Source organism: Monodelphis domestica, chromosome 4 (genome assembly GCF_027887165.1).
Source record: "Monodelphis domestica isolate mMonDom1 chromosome 4, mMonDom1.pri, whole genome shotgun sequence".
Taxonomy (NCBI): domain Eukaryota; kingdom Metazoa; phylum Chordata; class Mammalia; order Didelphimorphia; family Didelphidae; genus Monodelphis; species Monodelphis domestica.
In genome coordinates, this window is record NC_077230.1 from 86,937,751 (window position 1) to 86,963,413 (window position 25,663).

Below are 25,663 nucleotides of genomic sequence, written 5' to 3' on the forward strand. Positions count from 1 at the left end.
CTATCCCCAGCAAAAACTATGATTCCCAGAACCCCACTTCCTGTCATTATGATTCCCTAATTATAAAATGAGATATGAAGACATTAGGTTTACTGTCCCTTGCCTAATTCCCCTGAACACTACAGTGGGGAGGGAATGATGACTATGTTACCATTTCTTTTTTAAAAATTTATTTTATTGGGGTGGCTGGGTGCTCAGTGGATTAAGAGCCAGTCCCAGCAACAGGAGGTCGGTCCTAGCTTCAGATGTGACCTTCAAATGTGACACTTCCTAGCTGGGTGATCCTGGGCAAGTCACTTAACCCCCATTACCACAATAGTGATTCTAAGATGGAAGGTGAGGTTTTAAAATTTATAATCTTTGATGATCCATGATCTAGGTTTTCTCCTTTTTCTTTCTTCTTCCTGACAGCAACCCTTTTAAACAAAAAAAAAAAAAAACCTTTTTTTAAGTGAGGAAGAAGAGAAGAAAAAATTCAGGAAAATTGATCAATAGCTTTACCATTTATGAAATCATGACCACTGGGTGACCCTGTGCAAGTCACCCAGCCCTTAGAGCTCCTCTGCCTTAGAAATGATATTTAGTATCTACCTGATTCTAAGATAGAAGATAAGGGTTTAAAAAAACTGAACAAAATGTAGCTAGATTTTGTCTCCCTTTATGTGAGGTACACATGGCATAACGAATAACCTATTGTTTCTTTATATATTACTTTGTAATTTATGTATATAATAATCTGTTTTTGTTGTGTCCTACTCTTCATGGTCCCCATTTGGTTTTCTTGGCAGAGATACTGATGTGTTTTGCCATTTCCTTCTCCAAGGCGCCATCTAGCTGCTTCTATATTACTAGGGCTTTAAAAAATATCCTCAAGTCCCTAGGAGTGTTGGAACAGATTGAGGCAGCAAGGTAAAGTATGATAGAGGCAAAGGAAAGTTCTGAAGTTGGTGGTGGGGTACCTAAAAGGAAGAAATATGAAAGGGGGAAGATGATAAAGTTTGGTCCAAGTATTTGTTGGAACTTAGAGATAGACTATTGATTTTGGTGAACATTTGATAATCTAGTTTAGAAAATATATGAAAGGACTTTCCTCCCTCTCTCCCTTCCTTCCTTCCCTTCTTCCCTTCTTTCCTTCCTTCCTTCCTTCCTTTCTTCCCTTCTTTCCTTCCTTCCTTCCTTCCTTCCTTCCTTCCTTCCTTCCTTCCTTCCTTCTTTCCTTCCTTCCCTTCCTTCCTTCCCTACTTCCCTCCCTCCTTCCTTCCTTTCTCTCTCTTTCTTTCTTTCTCTTTTTCTCTCTCTTCTCCCTTACCATTTGTCTTAGAATCAATGTTGTGTATTGGTTTTAAGGCAGAAGAACAGTAAGGGCTAGGCAATGGGGGTTAAGGGACTTGCCCAGTGTCACACAGCTAGGAAGTGTCTGAGGCCAGATTTGAACTCTGTCTCTAGGCCTGGCTCTCAATCTACTGAGCCACCCAGCTGCTCCTGAAACGGCTATTTCTTAAAATGAAATTAAGTCTGGAGATTTAGATTAAAGCTAAATCTTGTGCCTAAAGTTAGTGATGATAGAAGCCATTGCATGTTTTCAGTCTAGGGAGTGACTTGTCATAACTGCCTTAGAAGGATTGTTTGGACAACTACAAAGAGGCTTGTTTAGATTCATTTAATCAAATTAAATTTGTCTAAAAATAAAATATTTCCAAAAAGGTAAAGATAAAAAACAACAACAAAACACTCCACTGGTCCAGTAGATATTGTTATCTATCATAAAATTGTCTTGCTGACTGAGGAAAAGGGCTGATAGCTTCTCCACATTGGCTCATTTATTCTAGAAAATATGAACTGACTACCATATTTGGTAGTCCCGCTTTTCCAAGTTAATAGATCAGCTCACCGGGAAACAGCTATTGTAGCCACTCAGTTCCAATGTTTAAGAAAATAACCTTCATTCACACAGCCTTTTAAAGTTTATGGAATGCTTTCTTTGTAAAATCCCTGTGAAGTGAATGGTATGAAAATAGGTGAGATAATAGGTTCGAAGCTAAATTCACTTGCTCTTAAGAGGCAAGCTTTAAACTCGTGTCCTGACCTCCTGGCTCAAATCTAGTGTCCTTTTTGCTAAATTGATGCTCACTCTGAAAAAGAAAAACAAATCCAGTAAATAGGCTATATTTTTAGAACAAGGAGGGAAATGAAATAAAAAGATATTTTACTTGCTATCTTTCCATACTTCTGGTAAGCTGTCCACCTCTCTTCTCCCTGTCCATAGACTTTCTTCATCCAAGATTAACTTGCTTTAAAACCCCTGATAGCATTGATAGTAGAATTGGGAGACTTGATTTCCACTATTGTCTCTGACCCCTAACATCTGTGACAAAGGGCAAATCCAGTAACTTTTCTGAGCTTCAGTTTTTCCTTGTTAGTAATATAGTACTCATGTTGCCTGTCTCAAGGAATCATTATGCCTAAAGTGCTTTCTGATTCTTAAAAGACTATGTAAGTTTGAGTTATTTCATTAAACTATAGATTTCTTTCTGCAATCTTTCTCTGATGGGAGTCCATTTCTCAAAAGTTGAACTGACACTTCCATACAATGCCCATGTGAGCCTAGCTTCCTTAAGTCACTGTGGGAGTTTTCTTCAGATTTGGTTCTGTTTTGTTTTGTTTTTCTTTTTTCTTTGAGAGAATGTGAATACGACTTTGTAATCCTAGTCCCTTTGCCCTGCTTCTTTCAGAATACAGGACATGATTAGAGTCTCTGACCCTTTTGATTATGTATAGATTCAGAACTCTGCACATATATTAGGAAATACTTTGCTTCTTTAAATTCCTGAGTTTTACCACTTGGGTTGAATTAACTCAATCCACCTGACCTCTGCCCTATTGCTACAAACACCCAGATAGGAGTAAAGGGCCTTAAAGGAGGCTTCAAAGAATCTCTTTTGATTAGTCATTGTCATCCCTTTAGAAATGATTAAAATAATTTTTTTTTAGCATTGCAGAACTAAATGTAAGAGATTAAACAGGACTTAACCTCAGTTCATCACAGTTACACTGAAGGAATACACTGATGACTTTTTCTAAGCTTGCATAGGAACACTGAAATTGGAGCTTAGATTCTCTTGCTGGCCCAACTATTTACCTCAGTCACCATAGCAAGTCACAACCTCTCAGGTACTCAATTTCCTCATCCATAAAATGAGAATTTTGAACTAGATGATCTCGAAAGTTCCTTCCAGCTTCAGAACCTAATATTCTATGACTAAGTGTCAAAAGGAAGTGATGACAACAACCATAGCAATCATCTTTTCAAAATATTCTGAGTACAATGCTTTCTAAAAGTGCTCCAATGTTAATTTGCTAAAAGAGAATCCATTCCAAGTATAGAATGGCAGATTTTTTAATACTTAGAAAACACCCTTAAAGCATTTATATTTATTAGCACCTTATGTCACTTCAGGTGAACACTGGAATGGCTCTTGTTCTTTCCATTTCCTTTTCTTTTTTTTCCCCCCCTTCTAGGGAAATTGGTGAGAAAGAAGACCCTTTAGGATGATTCTCATCTCTCTACTTTTTGGTTTACTCCACTTCAATTTATTAAAAAGGACTTTTTATTCTAATTTCTTCTGATTTATATGCCACCAAGACATAAATTGGGGATCATATATGGTCAAGGAGCTAAAGAAAATTAGAGCTGATATAAAATTAATCAGTCTGTAGGTAATTACTAATTTAATATAATTTGAAAAGTGGTGGTGAAGAAATCATTATGTATGTTTGAAAATTGTTCTTTTTTTTTCTTTTAAAGAAATAGTGTTTTTTTTTTAATGGAACACTTCACGAATTTGCATGTCATCCTTGCAGAGGGGCCATGTTAATCTTCTCTGTGTCCTTTCAGTTTTAGTCTATTTGCTGCCAAAGTGAGGACTAAACAGATGTATTTTTAAAGGTTTGGAAGGTAAAAAGGGCTTTTTTCCCCCTTAAGGAGTAGGCAAACTAAAAGCTAGAGTTTAGTAAAGAATTTAATTCATTTTAAATAGATGTCTAAGTAAGAGCAACTATGGGAAAGAGAAGCAGAAAGCCAGATGAAAATCTGTTTCTATAATCCCTAACTTGATAATATATTATTTTTTCACCATTCTCCCTGAGGAAGATGAAACATAGATTAAGAGTTTAGAACTAGGTGTTGGGGTATAAATAAAGGGACTCATTGTCGCAGAAAATGCTAATTTAATCAAAGCTAAATTTTAAAAGCATGTCATTAGGGTATGCTAAATGTATCCATAGCAGGTAAGTAAAACTTCTACGTGATCAGGTCTGTTTCTTATGTTCCAATCACTGCTCTAAGCACTTAGAAAGGCAAGAACCAGACTTTATCTGAAGGAGCTTACATTCTAAGGAGAGGAGACACATACACTCACACAAGTAGATAGAAGGTATTCTTAGGACGTGTGTAAGTCTTTAAATGATGACTAGGGGATGGAGTGGAGTCGTAAGACTTCCTACAGGAATGACAGTGTTTTAGCTGAATCTTGAAAGAAGCCATTTTTTAAGAGATGGAGGTTAAGAGAAGGAGAATTCAAGCATTGAGGCCATCCAGTGCAAAGGCAAGGGAATAGGAGATGAGTGTTTTGTACAAGGAAACAGTGTTAAGGAAAAGTACTAAGAAGACTGGAAAAGTAGGAAGGAGCCAGGTTATGAATAGCCAGCCACAAGAGGCTTTATATTTGATGCTAGGTGTAATGGGGAACCAGTTTATTGACTCTCAGTTTAGCAGCTAAATTATTGAAATGGGGAGCATAGAGACAAGTGTAGTTAGTTGGGTGAAAGATGATGAACATAAGGTGGTACTGTGGATTGAGAGAAGGAATAGTATGGAAGATGTGTTGTGAAGGTAGAAACCATAAGATTTGTCAGATCAATTATGTGGGGCGAGTCTGAGGAGTTAATTACATCAAACGTGAACATAGATGACTGGGAAGATGTGGTGGCTTCGAAAGTAATAATCGGTAAATTGGGAAAAGATAGTGGGTTTGGGGGAAAAGATAATGAGTTGGATTTTGCACATGTTGAGTTAGAGATGTCTGTCTATGAGATACATCCAGTAAGGTGTTGGTGATGTGAGTCTGGATTTTAGAGGAGAGACCAGAGGTAGAAATGTAGCCCAGGAGATCATCTGCATAAAGATGATAACTGAGCCTATAGGTGCTGATAAAATCACCAAGTGAGATAGCAGAATAGTAGAAGGGGTTCAGGATGGAGTCTTAGGGGATACCCACAATTAGTTGGATTAACATAGGTAAATATCCCAAGGAGCCTGGAAAGGAGCAGTCAGACAGGGAGAACTAAGAGTAATATCATGAAAATCTTGAAAGGAAAAAGTATCCAGGAGCAGAGGGTAGTAATCAACAGTGGGCCTTGTTGAGAAGGCAGCATTTTATTTTATTTTTATTTAATTAATTGATTTAGAATATTTTTCCACAGTTACATGATTCATGTTCTTTCCTTTCCCTCCTCTCACCCCCCTCCCATAGCCAGCATGCAGTTCCACTGGGATTTACATGTGTCATTGGTCAAGACCTATTTCCATATTATTAATATTTGCACTAGGGTGATTGTTTAGACTCTACGTCCTCAATCATATCCCCATCAAACCATGTGATCAAGCAGTTGTTTTTCTTCTGTGTTTTTGCTCCCACATTTCTTCCTCTGGATGTGGATAGTGTTCTTTCTCATAAGTCCCTCAGAATTATCCTAGATTGTTGCATTGCTGTTAATAGAGAAGTCCATTACATTTGATTGCCTGGAGGTCATTCTAGTTCACATGGAATTCCTCCAGTTCATTATTTCTTTGAGCACAATAGTATTTCTTCACCAACAGATACCACAGTTTGTTCAGCCATTCCCCAATCAGAGGGCATCCCCTCATTTTCCAATTTTTTTTACCACCACAAATAGCGCAGCTATAAATATTTTTTAACAAGTCTTTTTCCTTAATGTCCCAATTTTGCCACATCCCCTCCAACATTTATTACTTTCCTTTGCTGTCATGTTAGCCAATCTGCTAGGTGTGAGGTGATACCTCAGAGTTGTTTTGATTTGCATCTCTCTGATTATAAGAGATGTAGAACACTTTTTCATGTGCTTATTAATAGTTTTGGTTTCTTTATCTAAAAATTGCCTTTTCATGTCCCTTTCCCATTTATCAATTGGGAAATGGCTTGAGAAGGCACAGTTTTAAAACTAAAAGACCATTAGATTGTCTTTTCCTACATTTCAACACTGTAAACACCTTTTCTGAATTATTCTGGAAGATGTTACAAGGGAATCACTTTAAAAGACTGATATATATTAATTTAAGGTCGCCAAGGAATCAGCTATGTAATTCCTAAATGAAAAACTCAAGTCAGCCGTCAGCCTTTTTTGGAGTTTAATTACAATAGGAGCAAGAAAGGAATTAGAGATATATATAGAGAGAGAAAGGGGAGAGAAGGGAATAGGGCTTAAATACCCCTTCTGTTTAGGCTGGGCCAAAGGGCCCAAGCCCTTAGATAGCTGGGGCAAAGAAAAGAGATCAGTCCCTTTCACTCACGTGTCCAAAATGGAGAAACAGTCTCAGAGGCCCCCACCTTCAGCTTCCTTCAGAGCAAGCTTCCTCAGAGACCAGGAACCACACCGACCAAAAACTCAATCCTCCCCCCTCGAGTCTCCAGACCCTCCTATCTTTAAGGACACCATCCAAGTTGCCTCCCCTCAGTCCTCACATCTACCAATCACTCTTCATCAATTTCCCTGTCAATGGAGGCTCTCGCTTAACCCAGGACCGCCCAGAGGTTTCTGGCTTTTGCACATGTCTGTTGAAGGTCATATTTTTCAAATGATTAAATCTTTACTCTTTTGTTACAGCCCTTTCTAAATCCTGTTAACTTGAGTATGGTAGAGATTGGAATAATTAAATTTTGATCTAGGCTGCAGCCCTTACTCAATCCTATTAGGACTGAATAGGGTGGAGATTTATTCCAAGTATCTCCATTGTATCAATTCTAAATCAATCAAGACTCAAAGAAATTCCTGTTCTATGCTTAAGCATAGGTCAAAGTCCTTTCCATTGTTCAGCAAAGGGTTTCTGTCCTAAAGTAATCTTAAGAAGGGAAGAGAAGGAACCTCCCATGCCAATGGAGTTCCCATTCCAATAGACTATCAGTAAGAAATTTTCCAAGTATGAAATATCCCAATGGTGAAATTTTCAACAATTATAAGTCTAAGGAAATTTGAGGTTTACAAAGAAGGATGGTAAACAATATCATTTCCTTTGGGAAAGTTATAGGACCTCTTCCCTAATTCTATAAAGTGAAAGCAAACATCACAAGAATGATAATGTAATTGTTATATTTTAAAATTATCTTCAGTTTTGTAATTATTATGGCAGTAAGATCTCAGGAAAACGTTGAATTTCATGCTATCAGAAACCATCTTGGGGGCTATGCCCTTGTTGCTAGGGCAGAAAAGAGATAGGTTGAAGAAGAGAAATGCTACTGGATCTGTATGTTGAAGCCCCATCTGCTTGATAATTATAGTCCAAACTAGGTCACTTGCTTCCAATCATATGCCCTGGGACCCAAGACCACACCCCCAAGAGTGATTCAGGCTATTAAAAACTTCTTTCAATGGAAAAGGCCATTTTGGAATGAGGAATATCTGACTGGATTTTATGCTCAGTTTCCCTCGCTGTAAATTTTGAGAGGCACGAACTTCGTCAGTGAAGTTGGAGAAGGATGGGTTCTTCCAATTCTCTTCTCCAGAAGATGTAAATTGTTGGCTTATGACATTATCATGGATAGCAAAGAGCTAAGGATATAAGGATTATAAAATGTGGTGAGAATATTGAGAAGCAAACACGCTATAAAAACACTTCATTGTATTCCATGTTTTATAAACTAAACAAAACTCATACATCATTGTTAATGGACTATGTTGTTTATAGACGTTTTCCTCTTGAGGACAATTCCAAACCCCCCAGTTCTTTGATACATCTCCTCCCCTCCTTTTTCCAGGAAACCATCTGAGGTTATGTGAGAGACAAGTTTTCCCTTCTTTCAGCCTAGCCAGAAAAGGAGGTTTGAAGATGACGAGAGGATTTTGTTCAAAACCACAAGAATCAAAAGCATCATCTCAGCGTGCAGGTAATGTTGGATTAGGCTATATAAGTAATACATATTTTGCTATACTGAGAACTATTAACTCAGAACCACAGAAACAAATCTAGGCCCTATAGCAGTCTCCTAGCTAGTTTCTTTGTTTCTAATCTTTTTCTATTCAAATCCTTCCTGCACATTGCTATTAGATTAAACCAAAAACAACACTTCACTCATTTCACCTCTCTTGCCAGTGTTTGAGGGCTTCCAACAATTATACCTCCTCAGCTTGAATGGCACTCAAGGCCCTCTCCGACTTACCTACTTTACTAAAATCACTTTTCCAAAGTTCTCTGAGGACTTCCAACAACCTTTTCCCAGGTATTACTCTGACCTCTCTAGGAAAACTGACTACTCTTTTTCATGAAACCTTTTTCTACCGTGACTTTCCTGGCATTTAATTAATCTAGCCGTCCTTCTATCTCCATTGTTACTTTCTTTCCTTTACTGGCTTCTTTTCCCATCTACTAATTTGAAGTATTTCTGAAAACTCAGTCCTTAGCTCTCTTTTTAAAAATTCCTTTGAAGAATACATTTTTCATATATTTTAGTTATCCCCCCAGGTGATTTCCAGAGCTTTCCCTCCAACCCTTGACTTATTCTCAGAACTCAAATTTTAAGATTCAGCATATTACTTAACTTGCCATTTTTATATTTAAATTTCAGATAATTCATCTAACCCCAAACATCTCCCTTTTTCTGAATTTCTTTCATCCTCCTCTGAGTTTCTGAGCATTTATATTAAGAATATGTAATAGCGGGGGCAGCTGGGTAGCTCAGTGGATTGAGAGCCAGGCCTAGAGATGGGAGGTCCTAGGTTCAAATCTGGCCTCAGCCACTTCCTAGCTGTGTGACCCTGGGCAAGTCACTTGACCCCCATTGCCTAGCCCTTACCACTCTTCTGCCTTGGAGCCAATACACAGTATTGACTCCAAGATGGAAGGTAAGGGTTTAAAAAAAAAAGAATATGTAATAGCAATAACAGCTCACATTCCATTCTGATCATTCTGATGTTAGGAGGAAGAGTATATCATGGGAATAGAGTACTCCTGGTGGGTTCAATTCCCACCTTGGGCACATTACTGATTGTACAACCCTGGACAAGTTGAGGCAACTAAGACTAGAAATGCCAAACAATGGCGGCTCTGTACTGTTAGAGGGAGTCCTTCCAAAGACACTTCCTTGAAACAAATTAAATCATAGATCTGGCCCAATTAGAGACTTTTTTTTAAACTCTTACCTTCTGTCTTAGAATCCATAGTAAGTATCTGTTCCAAGGCAGAGGAGGGGTAAGGGCTAGGCAGTTAGGGTTCAGTCACTTACCCAGGGTCATATAGAAAGAAGTGTCTTAGGTCAGATTTGAACCAAGGACCTCCTGTCTCCAGCCCTGGCTCTCTATCCATCGAGCCACCTGTGGGTTTTAAAATTAATATACAATAACTAAAGTATTATATTTTATAAAGTTTATTAATAACAACTAAAAAGAACTACCAGCACTTTTGTGAGAAAAAGAGAGGGGTTGTGGTTTACACCGAATTATATACAAACATGATCAGGCAAATATGGTGGAGAGAGGAAAGGAATTCTGGGAAATACTGAAGGACTTCTGGGGGATGAAGTTCAAGGGTTCAAGATTCTAATTAATACACACCCAGAACTCTTATCATTGTTTATGGAACTGAATTGAATACTATGCCACAGCTTGAAACTTATTTGCTCCCATATGTGATTGAGAGAAATGGGCACAGACAGAAGAAATGCAATGCAAAAGAAGAAGAGCTCAAGAAAGCAGATAGAACCCAGACCCATTGGGGGAGGAGAGGATTCTATGGAAGGTTGGGAAAGGAAAGGCAGTTAACCCTAGCTGGCTTGGACACACACTTCTGCTTGGAGTGGTCTGATCTCCACACCACTTCACTTCTCTCTGGCTGACCTTTTTGAAAAGAGGAAGGCTGAAGAAATTCTTGGCTCTTACCTTTCTCTACCTACCTTGAGCTGAAGAAAAGAGAGTCTTGCCCAGTAAAGACCAGCTGGATTATTACCTTTTCCCTCAGGGGAAGTCAATTTTCTTCCTTTTTGAAGAAAAGAAACTGTTCTCAAGATTTTGTAATTAGAGGGAGGAACTGGCTCACCATATGTCAGGCAAACTCCATTAGGCTGCTTAGCAGAGGAGAACAGGAAGGAAGGTGTGTCCTTTTGAATTCAGCCCCCTTCTTTCAAAACTGTTTCCTGGTGTAACATCTATTTGGTTCCCCTCATCTCTCACTATTCCCCTCTAATACACATACCATTGATGCTTCCCTTATCTTTATTAGTTGAAATCTTTATCCACACTTGAAATTGCACATCAGGTCCTGCATCCCAGCCTAGAGTGATTTCTTCTTCCTATGAACTTTCTCATTGATCCTCCATATCACACCTTTGATTCCTACTTGTTTTACTTTTCATATGTGCATATGTAGCTTGCCTTTTCAATTAGATTGTAAGCTTTGTGAGAGCAGGGACCATGTCTTTTATTTCCCTGCATAGTGCCTCCCATAACTGTTTATATAGTGGGAAACTATTAAATAATTTGATAAATGAATGAATCTCTCCTAACAGGATTCTTTCTCTTATTCTGAATTTTAATTGTCCCAGGCAGATTTACACCTCACTGTAACATGCCAGCCGTGCAATCATCTGAAAGTACACGAGAAACGACCAACAAGTGTTTGTTAGTGCTTTCAATTATGTGCCACATTCTGTGACAAACAGATTGTCATTATCCTATATTGTGCAAATGATTGTGTCTTCATGTCAAGATGACCATAGACAGTCCTCTGAGCCCTACCTGAAAAAAGCCATAGTAGAACAATCAGATTGTTCAGAGGGAGGAAGAAGCTGTAGTTAAAAGACACAATAAAAATATATCTAACAAAGGCGTACAATACTAATTCTAGGGCCTGACCTGAAAAGGGGTATGACTAGTGTAAAAACTCTTGAAAGGCATGATCAAGATTATTGCGGTTTTGTTCTCTAACTCCTGGAAAATCAAGATGCAGGGATGGTCCATGGAGGTAGGAACAGAATAAATTTAAGACATATAAAGGGAAATACTCTCAGCACAATTGGTGGCTAACTTAAAAGCTTTTTCATCACCATAAGTGATTTGAGTTGATGATAAAGATTGATAGATTTTGGTAATCCACAAGGGTGCTAGAACCACAGTAAGTTATCATAGGGACGACTTTTTGTTTTTTGTGGTTAATTCCTCAGAGGACAATTCCCTTCCACAAAATGTTCCTTAGTCCTCTGTCAGAGAGAACACCTAGGGCTGGGAGGATCAGTGGATCTGATCTAATTGGTCATTCTCTGAAGCTCCAGTGGCGTCCTTTCAGATATTTTTTGTGATAAGCTAATATTAAAATTCTCCAGGAGATAGGTAAATTTTTGTTAGATTCTGGTAAGAGTTTCTTTGTTTAATGAGAATTATGTCTATGTTATATCCTTTTGGCATTTATTGCTTGATTCTGGAAAGGTCTGCTTTTGTCCTCTTTAAGATAGTTATTTGGTACTTCTTATTGTACTTTATATATCTTTATATAGTATTATATGTTATCTGCCTGCATTTAGCCCTCCTACTAGAAAATAAACTTCATCATGATAAGGATATCTTACTTAACTTTGTATCTCTTTAGCACCTAATGCCATACTCTGAACACAGTAGGTACTTACTAAATGTTTGCTGAATTAATTTTATTGAAGCAACAATTTTTCTGTTCCACTTTTTTGACAAAATCCACGGTAACAAAATCAGCAAATTTACTAGCTGCTTGCCAAGTATAAAAGCATTACATCAGGTGTTAAGGTGAATGTAGAGAAATGGTAATACACTGGCCCTGTCCTTGAGGAGTTTACAGTCTAGTTGGGAAGCTAATACATCAACCCATGAAGAATTAAATAGCAATCCAAGTTTCTATAGCTCTCTAATTCTGAGCTCCCAAGTCTAACCTGAGGTTTATTAGTCATGATCTTGAGCTTCTGTTGTTGCTCTCCCTCTGACACTCTCCCCTCCATTTTTATAACATAGACATTTTGTTTGGTAAATAGGCCATTTGTTTCACTGAGAATTCGAAGAAGGAAATTAACTTCTTTTTTTTTTTTAAACCCTTACCTTCTGTCTTGGAGTCAATACTGTGTATTGGCTCCAAGGCAGAAGAGTGGTCAGGGCTAGGTCAAGTGACTTGCCCAGGGTCACACAGCTGGGAAGTGTCTGAGGCCAGATTTGAACCCAGGACCTTCCATCTCTAGGCCTGGCTCTCAATCCACTGAGCTACCCAGCTGCCCCCAAGAAGGAAATTATTTCTAAGGAAATTCTTCTCAACCAAGGGCTAGCTCTGGATAAGCTAAGTGTCCTTTCTAATTAACATTTGGTCTATATGTTTTAAAATATACAAGCACAGCTAATATTATTTGAACATTTATCTGTCACTGTCTTACTAAATTAGAGTGCCTTAAACTTGAGTAATGTGAGATTTCTAACTTATTTTCCACAGATATTTATAAAACTAGAGTGCCATTACATAAGCCCACTCCCTGGGAAAAGAAGATAATGGTCTGGTCAGGCCGTTTCAAAAAGGAAGATGAAATTCCAGAGACAATCTCGTGAGTGTTGAACCAGAATTATAAGAAGGTGGTAGATAAAACTCCCAGCTCCCAGCTCTCCAACAAGGCTCCTTCTCATATATTGTACAAAGTATCCTCCACATCACACATTTGAATATCTGCTAATGTTAGTACCAGTGGACTAAAAAGCACAGCTCCCCTGGCCTGTGGAAAACAATCTAAACCATGTTCTGAGGCAAAAGTTTCTATAACTAGATCCCTGATGGGTCCTGGAAGGGCAATCTGATGGTAGAAACGAGAGCCTACTATTTTTATCTCCCTTTTTTCTGTAAGCCTCCTCTCTCCCCTTCCCAACTCTCCTTGTGTCCCCAATCTCTTGTACTCCTTCACAGCGAGTCCTTATAGAAACAAATTCATTTATTTAGGCTTTATGGTTTACATGACACATTTCTCACACCCACCTTGTGAGACAGAGTGCAGATATTATTTACTCCATTTTACATATGAGGCAATGGAGGTTCAGTGAAATTATGATACACCATCAGTCCAGTTACTTTAGTTTACCAAAAGTTAGTTAGCAAAGACATGGATGAATAGAGTGTAAAGCTTAGCAGAAAGACTCCTGGGAGTGAGTCTTATGCCAACTCATTTGATGTATGATTTCATGTAAGTCTCCTCCAGGTCCAAAGCGGTAGTTTTATTTTTAAAACAATCAGACCTTTCATGTATATTCACTTTATATTTTTCTGTATTTTCACATCTTATGACTCTCACAACTCTGTAGCAGGTAACATACGTGTTATTTTCACTTTACATACAATAAAACAGGCTCACAGAGTGTACGTAACTGACTAGCTTTCTAGTCAGATGGGACAGTTTTTTTGTTGAGCTGATTAATCGGCAAGATTAAGGGCTTTTTCTGTCCTACTGCCTTTCATCAGAACTACAAAAATGGAAGGGAACTTTGAGATCATCTCACTTACTTCATTTTAAACATGAAGAAACTTCTCTGAACACATGGTCGATGGTTCGTTGTTCTTCACCCCCTTCCCCCATCCGCTCAGTGTTGCTGTACTCATACAAATGGTTTTCCTGATTCTGCTCACTTGACTGCATCATTTCATAGTGCTATGGATTATTTAAGTTGTTTACTTGTTTCTTATGGTACTATAATATTCTATTATATTCATATACCGTAATTTGTTCAGCCATTCCCCAGCTGAGAAGCAATCTAAGGCACCCCTCTTAGATTCAGGTTCTTTGCTCTTCTTTCCTGCTTCCTTTTTGATCTGTAGAAGTCAGCAAAAGAACTCAGGCACCCAGAGTGAGATTCTAGTAGAGATGAAGACAGCACTCAGAAGTGGAGCAAGGACAAGAGCTCTGGCGTGAAGCCATTAATTCAGGAACTAACAGAGAAATGAGCAAATCAAAGAAAAAAACATAGATTAATATATTTTTTTGGAGATTTGTAGAAAAACTCCAAAAGAAGAATAAGCACACATTCAAAAGAAAATCTGTGCACCGTGGTTTCTAATTGGATTCAGTCTGGCACAGATGAAATTTGTTGTGTATGTGAGAACTGGGCAGTCAGCCTCCATTCAGGCAGCTATCCTGGCTAGGAATCATGAGATACTTTTTAATTTTCATGAAGCCTAGCACAATTCTGAGCAGGTAGTGAGAGGTCTTTACTAAATACTTGTTGATTTGCGGTTTCCTTTTTATAAAACAATGGAACTTTTTTTTTAGGATATGGCTAAACAAACTGAGTTACATATTGTGGAATATTTTTGCACTATAAGAAACAAATATGAAGGATTCATAGAAACATAGGAATATTTTTCAACTAATGAAAAACTAGAGTAAGCAAAATTAGAGGACAAGTAAACATTACAACAAGAGTATAAATGGCAGGGAGGGGTATATAGTGAATCAGAACTGTATAATTAATTGTATTGACTAAGCTTGACCCCAGAGAATAGCTGAGAAAATGCATCTCCCACTTTCTTTCACTGGAAATGTGGGCAACTGTTGCATATGGAGTCAGATTGGGTCAAAGTATCACACTGGTTTTGCTGAACTTTTTTTTTTTAATCTAGCACAAGGGAAGGTTTACAGGGTTGTGATGTAAGGGAGGTGGGGGTGGGGATATACTTGGAAATAAATGTGACTTAAAACCAAAGGTTCATGAAAATAAAGATGCATTATTTTTTCCCATCCAAGTTAATAGACCCTCCAGAAATCTGTCCACAGATGCATTGAGGAGCCATGGTTAGAAACCCTTAGACTGAATTATTTAGAAAGTCCCTTTCACTTCTAAAAACTACAATCCTAGTATTCATTCATAAATAGAATGGATTTAGCCTTTGGAGTTTCCTAATGTCCTTTGCTCAAATTGCAACATTCTCTGAGATTGTGTAATTTAAGCACATCCTTTATCTAGGTAGATGCTAAGTGCAGCCATATACAGTATCAGAATTGTCCTGTTTAAGCAGCAAAAATTCTAAGTACCTCTTTGACATTACCTAATCCTTCTTTCAAGTGACCAGGTCACTTGCCAGAACCTGTTTCCCTACACTTTTTTTAGCTCCTTTTTCTAGTATGGGCAGTTAACTGATCTCTGCTGTATGCTGATACCAAACTGTGTGTACTATGTGATAAATAACACCCTGCTTTGTGCCAACATTAATGCATCCATCACTTTGAATCCCAGTTTATTTCTCAAATGTGATAGAAGAAAATAAAATGTTTCTCCTCCACTAGAATACATTTTGTGACAAACCATACAAGCACCAGCAAACCTATCCATTCTCAAAGCTCCCGATTCTGGTTTCTTAAAGAGGCCTGAGCATTACAAAAATAACTTAACAGTGTCTGAAATGTTCACTTTTAGACAAGCTGGCATTTTCCAAACTTGGGAACATCTCTTCTTTCTCTAGGCTCTCATCCTAGCTTGCTTGGTAAAAGAAAAAGTTAATGGAATAACTGTCAGGAGCAATATTTCTTCCTTTTACAAAAAGGTAGTCTTTTTTATTAAATTAAAAAAATATTATTGCACTCCAAATTCTCTCTCCAGCCCCTTCCCCACCCACTGAGAAGGCAGGCTATATACATTATACACATGAAATCATATAAGATGTTTCTATATTAGTTATATTGCCACCAAAATAAAAGGCAGGAAAAATAAGGAAAGTGAGAAAATTATGCCTGAATTTGCATTCAGAGTTTATCAGTTCTCTGTTTGGAAGTGGGTAGTTTTTTTCATCATGAGTCCTTTCAAATTGCCTTGAAAGTAAAATTATTACAGATCATTGTATTGATCAGAGTAGCTACATCTTTCACAATTGATCATTATTATATTGCTGTTATGGCATCTAAGTGATCGCTTGGTTCTACTCATTTCACTTTGCATCTGTTCATTGTCTTTCCAAGTTTTTCTGAAACCATTCTCTTTCTTAAAGCACAACAGGGTGGGTTCCATGTCAATGATATACCACAGATTGTTCAGCCATTCCCTGATTCATGAACAGCCCCTCAGTTTCTAATTCTTCGCCACCACAGAAAGCTGTGATACGTTTGCATATATAAATCCTTTTCCTTTTATCTCTGGGATATAGATCTAGTAGAGGTATTGGTAGGTCAGAGAGTATGCACAGTTCTATGCCCTTTGACTATAGTTACATATTGCTCTTCAGAATGGTTGGACTAATTACTACTCTACCAGCATTTCATTAATGTACATATTTTCCTCACATCCTTTTCAGCATTTATCATTCCTGATAGATGTGAGGTGGTACCTCAGAGTTCTACTTTGCATTTTTCTAATAGTGATTTCAAGCATTTTTTGACATGACTGATTTCTTCTTAAAACCAACCATTTTTATCAGTTGGGGAATGGCTCTTAATTTCATACATTTATCTCAGTTCACTCCATATTTGAGAAATAAAGCTCTTGTCAGAGAAAGTTGTAAAAATTTTTGATATTACTTCATTGTGGTCTCTTTTAGCAAAATATAGTTTCCCTGCTTATCTCCTTTCATTAGGTCTGTTAGCCTACTAACCTCTTAGAGGCTGCCTTTGTTTTGTCCGAGATAATGATTGCTACTCTTGCCTTTTTGACTTCACATGCTCCAGCCCGGTAACTTGGTGTGTTCCTGTTTCAACTGTGTCTCGTAGACACAACATATTGTTAGATTCTGGTTTCTAATTCGTTCTGCTATCTACTTCTGTTATTTGGGTATGTTTATCACCTTACCATTAATGATAACTATATATTTCCCTTCATCCTAGTTTTGTCATTGTTGCTGTTTATCCTTTTCTTTAACCATCTTATAAATCCTTGTCATTTGGGATCAGCCATTGAAGATGATATCCAGGTTCAGTGAGAAGACCTGGGCTTCAGTCTTGGCCCTAACACTTACCTGCTAAGGAACAATAGTCACTTATCCTCATTAAATCTCACCTTCCACTTCTATAAAATGTAGATAATGATGCCATCCCACTTACCTTACGGGGAGGTTGTAGGATCAAATGGGATAATCTATGTAAAGAGATATATAAACCCAAGTGTTTTCTTTTAGACTTTGAGATCATATCGTATTGGCGTTTTGTATTATTTGTGGAGTTTTTGTTGAAATATCCTACTTTCTGTAAGGGTTCTCTAAATTGTTAAGACATTAGAAGGTAAGTCTCTAGGAAAGAATAAAACATATGTAAATTCTTGCCCAAACTCACTGCTGACTTACCCAAGATTTTGTAAATTCTTTACTAATCCCAATTTCCCTACTGTGAGATTTAAATTGGTTGAGGTTTTAAACTGTAGTGAGTTAAAATGGTGGAAGATATAAATTGTGTTAGATATAAGAGAGGGTGAGTAAATTTTGACCGCAGAAATATGTTTCACTACAGTGTCTTGGGTTTTAAATCAAATATAAGATGGTCGCCAGGGAAATATTCCCAATTACTCAAATACCCAAGTCAATTGGGTTTTATAGAGATTTTAATTAACAATACAATGAGTAATCAAAGAAAGAGAGAGAGTAAGAAAGGAATAAGTATGAAGGGCCTCAAGCCAATATGGCCTAGACCTGAGTCTTAAAAGAGAAATCAGTCAGTTTTTTAACACTCACCACAAGGTCTGACTAAACAAGGATTCTAGTAACACCAGGCCAGTTCCATCTCAGCTGACTTCACCAGAGAGTCTTCCAGCCAGAGACTATTCCAATGGGCCTCTCTCCAGAGCCCCCAGAGGGACAGAGTCCCCTTAGAGGAGCTCCAGGGAGACCTCCTTAGAGATTGTCCTCCAAGAGCTTCCCTTCTCCAGAGCCTCTCTCAAGAGATTCTTCCCAAGCGGTCCTCATCAGAGATTCTCCAAAAGGATATTATCTTCAAGAGATTTTGCTTTTTCTTATATAGGGGTTTTCTCCCATGTCACCTCCCCTAAGTCCCTACATCTACCAATCACTGTAGACGCTTTCCAAAGGACTGCCCATCTAAATTCCTGCTAAGTTGACCAAGATCCTCAGTAAGTCTGAACAAGAGAAAACACAGCTGAGTCAATTAATCTCATCAAGAGAAAACTTGCCCGACCCTTTTAGGTACCTAGCATCCCATTGTATCAATTCTAAAAACAGGCCTGGCTCAAAGAACTCCTTGCCCCACCACAAGCATGGATCCAAGTACTTTCTTTGTTTAGCAATGAGTTTTCTCCCCTAAAGCAGTCTTAAGTACGGTTGGAGTAGAGGTCCTCCCATTTCTGATCCTGGCGAGTTCTCACATCAAAATGGGAAATGTTTCTCAGTAGGGAATTTGTTCCAATTAAGAATTCCCTGATGGGGAAATTTTTAACATTCACAAGTCTGAGAGATTTCAAGATTTACACTACCTACAAAATGAGAATAAACCTATCCTTGTTTTCATAATTCTACTTTGATACTTCTGTTATTTTGTTATATTCTGCCAGAATATCATGGTATAGATAGAACTGGTTGGAAAACACCTTTGGTCCCAGTGTGGGTAGAGGCTGCTGACAGATAACTAACCCTTCTGCATAATTCTGGGATCCCTGGAAACAAATCTCTATCTAGGCAGATACTAGAACATGTCACCTTAGAAAAATATACTATGGACCAAAGAGGTTTCAGTTTGTCTTGCTATTGATATTTCTATATAAACACTACTTCTATTTATCTTTGGAACTGGAAAATGAATAGAGGCCTCTGAATCTTTTCCTCCTTTCTGGAACTCCTTTAAAGCAGATTTTAAATGTATCTCACCTTTTTTATGTCCCCCACAACATCAGGGATGCCACTTTGTGGAAGAGAAGAGCCAGGAGAAACAATAGCTGCCTTTAGATGTTTGAAGGGATGGCATGTGAATAAGGAAATAGTTATTCTGCAAGATATATTCTACCATGAGTTGAAATCACAGGAAAGAAGATTTCAATTCAATAAGAACTTTCTAGCTTTCAGAGCAGCCCAGAAATGGAATGAGCTACTTTATGAAGTAGGAAATAATATCCTACTATTGGAGAGACTGAGAAACTACTTACCAGAGATGTGGTACAAGTGATTTGTATGTTAGACAAGGAATTAGTTTATGCCCCCAAGATCTCTCCCAAACCTAGATGCCATGATTATTAAACATCAACTGTTATATGGAGGTAGACTTTAAAAAGAAAGGCAGTACAGTGTGATGGAGCAGATGCCAGCTGTGTTTCATTTCCTTTTACTTCAGATGTGATTTGGGGCACTTCTGGTCACCTTTGAATCTGTTTCCTCGGTAAAATAAAAGAGTTTAAGGTCTCTTCTAGCTCTCAATATATTCTCCTGTGACTTCAATATAAGAAACATTTTTCTGATAGCTATCCAAATATGGAATAGAATACTTTGTGAGGCAACAAGTTCTTCTTTTATTGGAGTTATTAGGGGAGAGGCTGGAAGGCCACCTCAGGCATGCTGTAGAAAATACTTATGTTTTAAGCAAGAGTTTGGGTTTATGGTCTCTTTTAGCTTTGTGTTTTCTAGGATTCTCTGGTATAAAATGGCCTGATGTATTTTGCCTGGTGCTTTATACAAACTGAATTATCTGGTCTTATTTTCATAGGTTTGAGATGCTTGATGCTGCCAAAAACAGGTTTCGAGTCAGGGTCAGTTACCTCATGATTGCCCTAACAATCCTGGGATGTGTGATTATGGTTATTCAGGGAAAACAGGTAAGTAGAGATTTCCCCTCTGCATTGTCTTATTTTCTGTAATGACTTGGAGGAACAGATATTGACCTATCTTGTAATAGCCACAGGTAAAGATCACAGTTTTCCATCAGCCAAAGTTCTGATCCCCAGCAGGATTTGAACATGAGACAGGTTCAAGTGCTAGAGTTTATGCTCTCTGTGTTCCTTCCTCATTCCTGAATGTGCTTACCAGCACCTGGTGGTCCAGACCACCCCAAGAATACCAAGACACATGCATCTCCCTTCACCTAACTTTTCTTAGAGCTTTGGAAAGAATAAAGGAAGAAGTGTGCAGAAGTAAATTGGATAATATAACTATTTTATATACATACTATATATGTGCACACAACGAAAATTGATTCAGCTTGTTCTTATAACTCACTTCTGCTCACCATGGCAGAGCGAGAAAACTGCAATCTTATTCTTTTGGCAACACAGAGCTGTGAGTTCAGCCTACTCCTAGGATTTTATACCAGAGGCATCTTAGAGATCACCTTGGTTAGAGTTCCCCAAACTGTTTCATGTAATTTTGTTGATTCATAGGTGTTTGACAAGAAGATTGCTGGTAATATTTTCCTTTCTAAAAAAGCATTTCTCAAAGTGTGCTCGGTGGACCCTTGAAGGTCCTTGAGACCCTTTCAGGGGGTCCAAGAGATCAAAACTATTTTCATTATAATATTACAATGTTATTTGCCTACTGAAATATTTTTCCCTTTTCCAATTACATGGCTGTTGAGGCTGGAATTCCTTCATATATTTCAAACAAAATAACATTGCAACAGATTGAATGGAGAAGCCGATAGGAGAATAATCTGGCTATCTTCTACTAAACATGACCTAAAGAAATTTGCAGAAGAATGTAAAGCAGTGGCATTCTACTCACTAAATTTTTTTGTTTTGGAGAATATTATTTGTCAGAAAAAAATATACTATTTATGTTAACTTCTAAGGGGATTATTATTGTTTTAAAATAAATTAGCATTCTTTTCACTTTTAATTTCTAATATAGTAAAAGTCAATAGATATAACCCACATAAAAAAAAAGCTATTGGAGATGCTCCATGATTTTTAAAGTGCAAAGGGGTCCTGAGTCCAAAAGGTTCAAGATCCACTGCTCTAATATATTGACTGTCTTAATCTCCATTTTCTCTAAATTTTCCTTTATTGGTATTTTCTTTATGTTCTCTGCATTTTCAGTATACCTTTGTTTAATATATTTCTGTCCCCAAAGTGTCCCGTGGCCAAATTACTTCGGGAAACTCTCTAGTATATTCCAATTCATTTTTCTTTGTCGGGGTGCTTTATCCTTCCAAATTAGGTTCATTTAGTAGCTAAAAGGTAAATGTTTTGAAGATTTTAAAGGAGAGCTGTTAACATTTCATCACTTAAAGAACCTAAAATCCTTAGGGCTATGTGTTTAATTGAACACTTGTGTTACTTTAAGATTAAAGAGTTTTTCTTTTTTTAATTGGTATCCCCAGTGCTTTCCATAGTGCCTAGCACATAGTAGGAACTTTATAAGTGTCTACTATGTTATAAGAGGTTTTAAAAAAATATGATAGATTGGTCCACTAAATGTTGCATATTCCAGTGTATCTGAAGGTACACATTAGACTTCTTTACCAATTAAGTCTCTCCTGTTTGCCCTGTACTCTTCTCTTTGGGGTAGAACAAGGATCCAGAAACAGTCTGCTCTGTATGGTTCTTTATAGAGCCATTTTTTTCTAATCTGCAAGAATTGATGGAAGAAATAACAGAAGAGTTGAAAAATGATAGCAAAGGCAAGCATCAGTTAGCTTGGATTTCATCATCTCAGTAGAGAGACTCCAGACTTGTTTGATTTGACCTTTTAAACAACTTAACTTCATGCAGGAAAAGAAAGAACCTAATCTACTTTAAACTCCAAACCATTTCAAACCATTTCTATACCTCCAGTTCTTGCCTAGTAATCATTTATGTGCTTTTTTTTTAATCTTTTTTTTTAAACTGGTTTTTGCTGAAATAGAGTGCCAGGCTTGGAGTCAAGAAGACTGATCTTCTTAAGTTCAAATCTGGCCTCAGACACTTAGTAGCTGGGTGACCTTAGTTAAGTTACTAAACTCTGTTTGATTCAGTTTCTTCATCTGTAAAGTAAGCTGGAGAAGGAAATGGCAAATCATTCAAATACTTTTGCCAAGAAAACCCCAAATGAGGTTATAAAGAGTTGGACACAACTGAATATGACTGAACAACAAGCTTTTTACAGTTGTCATCAGTGTGTTTTCTTCTTTCTTTTAATGTAACATTTCATATACGTACTTTCATGTATCCCTAAAATCCACATGCTTGCCCTTTTGAGAAGTCTTAAGTTGTTTTGTTGCGTTCAGTTGACATGGCTTTTCTCCAAGTGTGATCTATTTGGGATAGTTTTAGTTTTTTGCAATTATAAATAGCAGTGCTGCAACTATCGATTTAGAATGTTCCCTATATTTTTGGTTTTCTAGTGCATTTTCCTAAAATTGCAAAGTCAGAAATCATTAACAGTTTGGTGGTCCTTAAACCAAATTGCTAGATTGCTTTCCAAAAAGACTTCAAACATTTTACAATTTAAATACAAACAGTATTTAAGTGACCCTTTTATTTCCACACTTCTGTAATCATTGCTGTGAATCTTCTGAATTTCCCCTCAGTAATATTTTTAAAAATCAGGCCTTTTATGTCTTTGGTAATAATAATTCTTAAATATTGTAGGAATTTTATCATTTCATCCATCTGGGCATTCCTTCTACCAACAAATACTATAACCTTTCTTTAATTTTGTAGGTTTTTTTTTTTAATTTAAAAACCCTTACCTTCTGTCTTAGAATCAACACTGTGTATTGATCAATTCCAAGGCAAAAGAGTGGTAAACAATGAGGATTAAGTGATTTGTCCAGGGTCACACAGTTACAAAGTGTCTGAGGCCAGATTCTAACCCAGGACTTCCCATCTCTGGGCCCAGCTCTTAATCTACTGAGCCACCTGACTGCCTGACCTCTTAGGTGTGTTTTGAGAGTTATGGCCCAAAACCCAATCACCCTGCAAACAGTTCATTGATAAGCTCCTCTGAATTGAGGTAAGCTAGACCATGGACAGTAGACAGTCTAAACTGGGGCCCGGAACAATGACTTGTTTCATGTGTTATATAACTGGTGCGGTGCTGCTGTGTGTACATTGTCATAGTTTATTTTGTGACCTTCTGAAGGAGGTGTAGAGCAAGTATTACTATCCTCATTTTATAGATTCAAGCTGCCATTTAAGCACATACTTTCCTGTCCCCACGTCTCTATGTCGGGCACTAGAGAATATAACGCAATACAGTGCCAGCCCTCCAGTATACTTTCTGAGGGGACTACATATGTACAGATGAGTGAGTACAAGGGAATTTAAAAGCATTAACAGCTGGGGAGACCAAAAGAAAGCCTAGAGAAAGGAGAGGTTCGAAGAGGGCCATCACATGTCAAAGGCTGCATTTACTTATGTTGCACACTATTTTCCTTTATTAGCCCCTTTTGTTCTGTTGAAAATAAGGAGACACGAAAAGAGGCAGAGTCTGAAATTCCCTAAAAAAGCCTCACTCGTTTTGCATACTAGATTATTCTGACTGGATTCAAGTCCTTGAGATAAATGGAATTACTCCTCAGGAAGGTCTTTATGCCTCTTCCGAGCATACACTGTAATCTTTAGGGATTTTACCCAAGTCTCCTCATCTTAGTGCTTGGGCTTGTGGGTATACACCACCATCTCCCCTGAACCTTCCTGGAAAGGGAGGAAATGACTGTTCCAGTCTGATACTCTTTACAGTGCATCATGTCCTACACAACCAATGGAAAAAGCTGTTCCCTTCCACAGCACAGAATTTCTTTTCCCAGAAGAGGGTCCCTACCGTCTCCTACAAGGGTGCTTTCTTCATAGGTGATCTGGGCATACACCAAAGCCGAGTTACATACTCAACAGAAATTTATTTGAATAAAACAGGTAAAGAATAATAAATAGTACTGTTCCCATTGAAACTAGGAGAGTATTAAAAAACAGACCCGTCCTTCAAAGGAGAAACTTTTACAATGATAGGTCCAAAGGAATCAAGAAGTTCCCCTCATCACCTTGAAGAGCTTCCTGAGCTCCAAGCACTTGTTGGGGGCATCTGATTAGCACTTCAATACCCACCGGCTGACTTATAAAGAGGACAGGGAGTGGCTTCTGATTGAGTTTCCATGACTTGGGCAGGCCACAAGATGATTATCAGGGACGATTAAAGGATATCCTTTATTCCACTCCATCAGAAATGCAGAAGATGCAAAGTCTGTGTTTTAGGAGAAAGGCAGCTCACAAGGGAGCAAGGAGTTTAGGAGGCTTATGTTCGAACCTGTTGGAGAGGCAGGAGTTCATTCAAATGCCAGAATTTTGTCTCGGTGGTTCCTTCCAAAGAAAACTGTTCTGAGTGCTTCGTGGGTTTCTATATTTGTGTATGGGTTTCTATGAGTTCTGTGCATGGGGGGAGAGTCTATGCTGGCCTATGGAAGAAAGCAACAGACTAGTATAGACTGGTACTGCTGTTAACATTCTCAAGCTTCAGTCAGTGAGCGGGAGGTATCTCTTTGCTGCTGACCCCTGGAGAATGTGATGTCACAGATATTTTGGTGAATGAGTTTGATGGCAAGATACAGGCTAGGACCTAGGTATCCACAAGAAGGAAATGGCTAGGGATCAAGGTGGGGAGGTGGAGGGACTTCAGACTTGTCCACCGACCTGTCAGTTGAGAAATGGGTCAGAAGAACGAAGCTGAGGAGAGTTAAAAAAGAAGAAAGAGATAAGAGATAGAAGAAATGGAGGAAGATGGGAATGTTCTTCTATGTCTGAGTGGATTAGCCATGGGCCTCAAGACCCATTTGCTAAAGTAGAGAAAATATGAAAGGGAATGGCTTGAGTCAAGTCTTCAGGTGGGACTGGTCACTGATGTGAGGCCCTTCTGTTTTGTTTCCCTGTAGGCTGTCAAAAGACATGAGACCCTGACAAGTCTGAACTTAGAAAGGAAAGCTCTTTTGAGAAAGCAAGAAGAAGAGGCCATCAAGTCCAAAACTGATTAGAATTACAGACTTGAAGAGCTTAGATGGTATTTAAAACTCAGTAACAGCACTGTGGCAGGCACTTGCCCTCTCTAGCAGAGGACGTGAAGTGGAGAAACTATTGCGTGGAAGTGTGATTTGTACTAATGTTCTTTGACCATACTCTGTGGAAGCACCAATAAACTATCGGAACGCAATGACAACTTGTCTGGTTTTTCATGACTGATCAATTTGAATCTAAAAGAGCCCTTGATCATTTGAAAGATCAGAACAATATAAGTGGCATAATTTAGCTCAAATATTCATTAGAGTTTTATAGGTTTTCTCATTTATTTCTATACTGCTAAAATGTTTTATTCAAGGGCACAGATATTATTTTTCTTTCACACTCCATTAAAATATTTTATTAGTTTTTAATGAAAAATCTGTGTGGCTTCCACTGTATTTATATGCGACTTTTCTAGATACTCACCAACACAATCGGTTCAGAAAAAGATAGATGAAGACCAGTCAAGGGTCCTGTCAAGAATGGGATAATGAAAACATTTCACAAA

At 38.0% G+C, this 25,663-nt stretch overlaps 1 protein-coding gene and 1 non-coding gene across 2 annotated transcripts in view; one reads left to right on the forward strand and one right to left on the reverse strand.

Annotated features, from left to right (window-relative positions):
- The window catches only part of FAM162A (family with sequence similarity 162 member A), a 40,183-nt gene extending 14,877 nt beyond the window's left edge, over positions 1-25,306 (forward strand). The window contains exons 2-5 of the mRNA XM_001371652.5: positions 8,052-8,180; positions 12,728-12,836; positions 19,899-20,007; positions 25,032-25,306. Of these exons, the coding sequence (XP_001371689.1) occupies positions 8,052-8,180; positions 12,728-12,836; positions 19,899-20,007; positions 25,032-25,130 (446 nt within the window). The 3' untranslated portion in view covers positions 25,131-25,306. The remainder of the gene's footprint in view (positions 1-8,051; positions 8,181-12,727; positions 12,837-19,898; positions 20,008-25,031) is intronic.
- Positions 3,819-3,921, reverse strand: LOC130454126 (U6 spliceosomal RNA). The gene has a single exon (XR_008911810.1). It is a non-coding gene; the product is annotated as a U6 spliceosomal RNA (small nuclear RNA).
- Positions 25,307-25,663: the final 357 nt, after the last annotated feature.